A 7,568-nucleotide genomic window follows, 5' to 3' on the forward strand; every position below is an offset into this window, starting at 1 on the left:
TACTTCCGTAGTGATACTGCCTCGGAAACCCAAGGAGGGGTCGCTATGAGTTGGGGCCGACTTGATGGCAAATAACAACAACATTTGAAAAAATATACCCCCTTATCCAGGGTCAGAGTGGACTAAGAATCTGCCACGTGAGAGCCCACCAAAGATTTCAGCTGCTGAGAAATGAAAGACCAACAACAGGAGAGTTGTCCTCACCAATGAACATCAGGTTGCTATAGTTCTCCAACATCACATCCTGGTATAAGGCCTTCTGAGTAGGGTCCAGAAGCTGCCACTCCTCCCCAGTGAATGTCACAGCCACATCACTGAATGTCAGTGGTCCCTGTATCAAGAGAATTCTGTTTAATGAAGTATTCTCCATTTGTTGATATGACTGAAATGTGAAAGAAGTTGTTCTGCCCATTTCCTCTATATTGGCTGCTGTATCTATATACCTAGGTTTTTGCGGGGTTTTTTTTCCCATCTTATAGGAAAAGCAAAATCTTTATAAATTATTCTGAATCACTGCATTCCATAATCTACTCACTCATGAAATTATAGTTTTCTGTAATGTGTAAAAGTAAAATTGTCTCCATAAGCTGGAAATCTCTCACATTTATACATACACACAAACACATATACACAATGCACAAACATGTATGTAAATATGTCAACAGACAAATCAACGGTAGAAAATGGCACTAGGAGCACTGGAGTAACACTAGTGTTGTCAGAACCTGCTTAACTTCATAGGGAGAAAATGACCAGGATCAGCCCAAGGCTGATCCTTATGGGGAAAAGGTCAGTCATATCTCCACCCTTTTACCAATTCAGATACCATTCATCCCTCCTACAGTGTTATCTCCTTCTTTTCTGAGTTAATTAATCCATTGCAGTGGCCACACTGAGCTCACAGACCACACTTTCAGTTAAGTGGTTTATTAAGGAACAGGCTACAACTCAGGAATCAGGATCAGGAAGCATGTGAGCAGTCTCTTTTTCAGTATAGGACAGCTCCCTTAGCTCCTCTTGGTCCTGCCATGAGTCACCACACATTTTCCCACTGAGCCCCTTCTGGGATTGTCGACACCGGCTCTGATCCTAGGCCCCTTTTACGACCTGTATCTTCAGTGTTACAGCCCTTGACCATTTTTACAACTCTTTTACGAGGTTCTTTCCTTCTCTTCTCTCTCTGCTTCCTGCTTCTTTCTGACAAACCTCTGTGGGGCTGGCTGCTTTTACCTACAAATTTCAAGGCATGGCTATAAACTCACTAAGCCCCACTTAGCAGACACTTCCATTTGCATAGTAAGCATGACTGGGCTACCACACATTCATTTTCATAGCCTCCTGAGCAATCTCCGCAAGATGCCTACCAATCACAGGCCAGGCTGCAGCCCAGGGGCAGCCAGAAAGCATCAGACCAAATTGTGAACAACTTACTCAGGAAATGTCAACCAACCTGACAAAAGTCATAAACCCTCTGGGGTAGAAAACTAGGGCAAAGGTAACCCCTCAGGGATTGGGGGAAAAATCTCTGAAACTGTTTTTCCAAAGAACCCAGAAGAGAAGAGTGCCAAGGGAGCAACAACTGGTATAAGAACTGGTAAATTAAAAAAAAAAAAGTTGGAGAGAAGAGATATATCTGACCTCTACTTCATAGGAATCAGGTTCGGCTGATGCTGATGAAGATTCTCTTCACCCTACTGAGCCTACCGAGCTTACAAGAGGCCAGATGTGGCCTGCCTAAGGCATCTGACTACTAACTAGAAGGCTGGAGGTTCAAACACGTCAGCCACTCCTCGGAAGGGAGATTGGGCAATCTACTTCCATAGACTTATCTCCTCAGAAATCCAAGGAGGGGTCGCTATGAGTCAAACTGACTCAACAACAGCGAATTTGGTTTGGTTTGGAATGCAATTCAAAGGAGCTCTGGTGGTGCAGTACCTAAGGCATTTGACTGCTAACCAAGTAGGTGGTTCAAATCCGTAAGCTGCTCCACAGAAGGAAGACAGGGCAATCTACTTCAGTAAAGATTTACCACCTTGGAAACCCAGTGGGAGCTGCTATGAGGCAGAATCAACTCAATGGCAGCAAGTTTGTTTTTCTCAGTTAATGCAACTCAGAATCTCCAGTTGCTTACTATGTTTGATGTCAATAATTTAGTGTTAATCCAAAAATACTATATTCCTATCCCACATTGTCTGATGTCCAATTCAGAGTAACAGTTTACTTCTCTCCAGCTTCTAGTTTTCCAAATTTGTACTTTTCAGATGAACTGAACAGGTATTTTACAGGCCTCTGCAAATCCATTAAGAAACAAAGGAAAGCATAAAAGAAAACAAAAGTCACCTGAGCCTTAATCATTTTCTTTTGTTCTTGGGACACGGTCAGCAACTGGGATCCTCTGTTTTTGTGTTTCCTGAATCAGCTCTAAGTTCTGTTCAGAAATTACAATCTTCTGTGAAGAGAGTCTCCAGAAATGACAATATGCTAATATTGCAACCCTGTTGTCTTTCCTTCCACTGATTCTTTTGTTGCTGGGGACTCAGGACCTGTAAGGTAAAGAGAAAATTCAACATGAGTAGTACATTACCTCTTGGCCCAAATGCTGTTACTAATGGCACTATTGTTAGCACAAGACCCTTCATACTGTTCTTTGGCAACTTTTACAACCATGGACAATAAAATCTAAGATTACAAATTTGCAGAGATGGGTAAAAGATGTCTTTTACAAAAAGGATATTTGCATTACCAGATATATAAAAATATGTGAAAAAAAAAAGAAAAAGAAAATAGGTTGACCCCTACCTCACAACATACAAAACAATCAATTTGTGGTCAAGTGTGACTCTCAAACAGGATGACAAACGAACAAAGCTTTAAGAAGGTAAGTTTACACTTGGGTCTGGAAAATATACTTGAAACATGCCACATAAAACAAAAAACCAAACCCAACCCACTGCCATCAAGTTGATTCCAACTCATAGCAACCCTAACCAGAAACTGAAAACTGTTCTGCTGAAGAAACTGTAAAGCAGTACAATTACTTTAGAAAACACTTAAGTATCATCTAATAGGTTGAAGTTATACATAAACTTTTAAATAAAAATTTAAGTCACAGGTATGTTGTTGTTGTTGTTGTTGTTATGTGCCGTGGAGTTGGACCCAACTCATAGCAATCCCTCCCTGGGTTTACGAGGCAGTATCACTACGGGAGTAGATTGCCCCATCTTCCTTCCGAGGAGTGGCTGGTGGGTTTGAACTGCCAGCCTTCTGGTTGGCAGTCAAGTGCCTTTAGGCACTACACTACCAGAGCTCCCAGTCACAGGTATATACCCCCCTAAACGAGTATACATTTGAACCACGAGACATACACCAGTATTTTCAAAGCAGTATTATTTGTAGTAACCCAATGCACTATAATGGATCACTTTTCTATGGGTTTTCTACCCATAGTCTTGTAACTCTCACCAAACAATTGACAAGAACTATGAAAATAAAGACATTGTGGAACAGCAAGGGCACAGGATAGCTTGCTGATAATGCAAATAAGATGCATGGCAACCCTGTGGGGGGTGTTGTTGTTACATGCCATCAAGGCAAACCCAACTCATAATGACCCCTCCTTGGGTTTCCGAGGTGGTATCACTATGGAAGGAGATTGCCCAAATTCCATTGAGTGGATCAGGTAGTTCCGCTACCCACTAGGTTTAAAAGGAGCTCTACGGGTGTCGTGGTTAAAGCATTTGGCTGCTAACCAAAAGGTTGGTGTTTCGAACCCACCAGCTGCTTCACAAAAGAAAGATGAGGCAGTCTGCTTCTGTAAAGATTTACAGCCTTGGAAACCCAGTGGGGGTCACTGTGAGTTGGAATAGACTCTACAGCAGCGAGCTCTGTTTTTGGTTTGAGACTTAGGAGAGAGGCAATAATGAGTGAGGAGAAGTCTCCAGACTGATGCCTGACCCACAGATTTGGGCCTTGCCAGCCCCCACTACCCAGACAGCCATCTCCCTGACAGTTCATGAGTTCTGTAATGTCTATTGCAGTGAATCACGGAACCCAAAGAGGCGAGAGTGAGTACTGAGGGGAGGAGGAGAAGTTGATGTGAGAGATGACAGAGTGCTACAGCAGTTTGGAAAAGTTGGGCACTTGAGACTTTTTTAACCTCCGCATCATAGGAACTAGTTTTGTGCTCATCCTGCTAAATGAAATTATTGATGCCCAGCAGGAAAGCAGCCCTAGACCAAAGGGCTGCAAGGAGAATTGATCCCTCAGGCAATAGTCAGCCAACTACGAAATTAGAAAAATATGACTACAGGTCTTCCAACTACTATGCAGGCAATTGGCCGCCCTCCGTTCCAGCAGCTACGGCTCCTGCGGTCCTGGGCCTCCAAAGCTTTGTTGTCATAAGCCTCGGTACCACTCTCATCACCCTCACGCCTTTAGGAACGCGAAGCCTTGACCAGAAACTCCTCCACGTTGTGCATGCCTCCGGCTCCAATTTCACTGAGCCCCCTAGGAATTCCTGAACCCTAACCAGACACCGCATTCATGGTACATACCACCTCCACCTTTACAAGCAGAGGAATCCGCAAACACCCGGTCCTCTGACAGTCGCGACAGCTTTACTCAAAGGCACTCACCCACGCCTGACTCCAAAGTCACCGGAGTCCAACCGGCTTTCCCTCAAGCACCTCCACCCGGACGCTTCCCTCACTACCCCCCGTGCACACACCTTTTTCGCCAGGCTCCATCGACAGATCACACACTGACCAGTTTTTCTCCTGAACTACCAAAAAGTGCTTCCAAAAAGTTACACTTCCTTGTCAACTAGTTCTGCTTCTCGGCCCGCCCACCACCAAACGCAGAATCATGGTGCGCCTACGGAGGCTGCCGAGGGTCTGGAAGCTTTGAAGGCGCGCGAAAAACGGATATCCGGCATTGCCCTGTGAGGTAATATGTCGTCGCCCTTCTTAGTACGTCTGTGTGAAGGCAGCCATATTTGGATGCCCGCCGTACAGGAAAAAAGAGAACGTCTTTTGTGGGAGCAGCCAGGAACGGCCGAGAAAACCGGAAAGCCCATAAAACTGATACCCTGTCTCTTGGATTCTTGCAAAAAAAAAAAAAAGAGGGTAGATTTTCAGTGGTACAAGCTTCACAAAGAATACATAGCACTTATCATATTGCTTCCATTTAGCACTCTAGGCAAAAAGGTAATATGGTCGATTCGTTTAAACATTGTTAAAAATAAAGGGAGAAAGGTAGCGAGGGAGGGACGCAGGAAGAAAGAAAATTTGAAAACAGACAACGTGGGAGTTCAGCAGAGGTAACAGAGAGCATATAACTCTGTGTACAGCCAAGATGTATTCCTGGGAATAAAGGGGAAAAGTTGCTGAGCAATAGCTTCTGACTGAAAAAGGCTGGCAGAAAGCACCTTAAAGGGCAGCAAAAGCTTTGGAGAAATGGTATTATACGAGAGTGTCCATCACAGACGGGAAAAGAGCTGGCAGGATAAGCCTAAGTTATATTTGGAGTGAGACATAGGAGAAAGGCCACTAAAGGTAAGGCCAGTATAGGACTAAAGGATGCCAGGCCTTTCTTCCTGGTCCATCTTAGTAAGGAAGCGCCACTGAACCCTCTTCAGGTTCAGAGAAACATGCGAGTCTCCACTGACATATGCCTGCGCTGCATTAGCCGGGAACAGAACCCTGGCCTGACGCATGGCAGTCAGGAATTCGCGGACTAAATCAACAACACATGCTCCCTTCCATTTGTCAGCGAGCAGTCATTAATGCACAAGCAATTCAGAATTGGTGTTTCTGGGAATTATGTGGAATATAGGTTATTAGAGATTGATGAGGAAAGTTAAAAGATCAACCCAAACACAAGCCTTGTGTCATCCTCACACTGGCCACCACTTCCTGTTACTGCTGTCTTTGATATACCATTGGATCCCTTCCTCTTCTCTGCCTTCATTGCTTTACTTCATTTCTCTGAATTACTGCTTTAATTTGTCACCTCATTAGTCCCTACAAGTGACTGTAACCAAAGCATTATTCAAGAGGTTATATCGTGTGAGAGTGTGAAATGATAGTAGGATTGTAGTGCCTGAAGCCTGTTAACTTCAGGAGGGGAAGGACTCCCGTCAGCACAAAGCTAACAGGCTCCTATGAAGCAAAGGTCAAACATACCAACATAAATTCTCCCGACTTTATATTCTTATACCAGCCGTCCTCCCACGGCTCCTGTTACTTCTCTGCTGGGTTCAATAATTCATTGCCAAGATGACCTACTTAATATGGCCCTTCTTGCCATAGTCCTGCATTTTCAGATGGTTAAGGAGCTCTGGTTGACTGCTAACCAGAAGGCTGGCGGTTCAAACCCACCAGCCACTCCTCGGAAGGAAGGTTGTGCAATCCTACTTCTGTAGTGATACTGCCTCAGAAACCCAAGGAGGGGTCGCTATGAGTCCGGGCCGACTCGACGGCACATAACAACAACAACAAGGAGCTCTGGTGGCTTAATGTCTAAGGCAATTGACTGCTAACCAAAAGGTTGACAGTTCAAACCCACCAGCCACTCACTCTGCAGAAGGAAGACGGGGCAATCAATCTGCTTCCATAAAGATTAAAGATTTACCACCTTGAAAACCCAATGGGTTCACTGAGTCGGAATCGACTCCATAGCAGTGGGTTTGGTTTTTGGTATGGCTGTGGTTATGGTCCCATTTTGAGGTGAGTTGTCTGATATAATAATGAAGCAGGAATAAGGTGGGATATGTCTGAGTCTCCACCTGTGAAAAGGAAGAAGCAAGGCACCATCATTTTCTGAATTGTTTTTTCTTCAAGGCAAATTCTATTTTCCCTTTTTGCATATCCACTCAAGTATTGGCTGAAGGCAGAATTACATGCTCTCTGTCATCCATATCCAATAAGATGGGGCAATCTACTTCCGTAGTGATACCGCCTCGGAAACCCAAGGAGGGGTCACTATGAGTGAGATCCGACTCGAAGGCAGTGAGAGTTTTGGATTATATGATATCCATAGTACATTCAGATAAACACAAAACACATACCATTTTTTAAGGCATTCCATTTTCTTCTCTCACCAAAGGTTGACTACTGCAAAAAGGCGTGGGGGTACCATCCTCCTCTGGCCTCCTCCAATCCCATGAGGGGGAAACAGAGTCACAGCAGCAGCCCAGGCCTGATCCCTATCAGGCAAAAGTCAGACATGCTACCACCTGCCAGCCTTTTACCAATTCTGATACCAACCATCCCTTCCATGGCACTCTGTACTTCACTACTGTGTTCAGTGATTATTGCAATGGCCACACAGAACTCACAGATAATACTCATGATTATGAGCTTTATTAGGGAAGTAACAAGTTACAGTTCAGGTTCAGGGAACACTCAGGATACAGTTCTTTGATCAGGACAGCTTTTCAGCTGTACCACAGGCACACTTCTCTCTGGCCTTGGCCTCTCAGCCCACTGGGGCAAGTGTTACAAAGCTCTGTTAGCTGTACCTAAGAGGTGCTCACAGAGGCATCTCACTCTACCAGCAACCTTCATGCC

General features: G+C 44.5%; 1 protein-coding gene across 1 annotated transcript in view; it reads right to left on the reverse strand.

Moving 5' to 3' along the window:
* LOC103211298 (zinc finger protein 239-like) overlaps positions 1-4,933 on the reverse strand; it is a 32,533-nt gene extending 27,600 nt beyond the window's left edge. The window contains exons 1-2 of the mRNA XM_042783186.1: positions 4,877-4,933; positions 205-331 (exon numbers count right to left, since the gene is read on the reverse strand). Of these exons, the coding sequence (XP_042639120.1) occupies positions 205-331; positions 4,877-4,933 (184 nt within the window). The remainder of the gene's footprint in view (positions 1-204; positions 332-4,876) is intronic.
* Between the last annotated feature and the right edge of the window lie 2,635 nt (positions 4,934-7,568).

The sequence above is a fragment of the Orycteropus afer genome, unplaced genomic scaffold (genome assembly GCF_000298275.1).
Source record: "Orycteropus afer afer isolate SDZICR_OR568_19922 unplaced genomic scaffold, OryAfe1.0 scaffold00718, whole genome shotgun sequence".
Lineage (NCBI taxonomy): Eukaryota > Metazoa > Chordata > Mammalia > Tubulidentata > Orycteropodidae > Orycteropus > Orycteropus afer.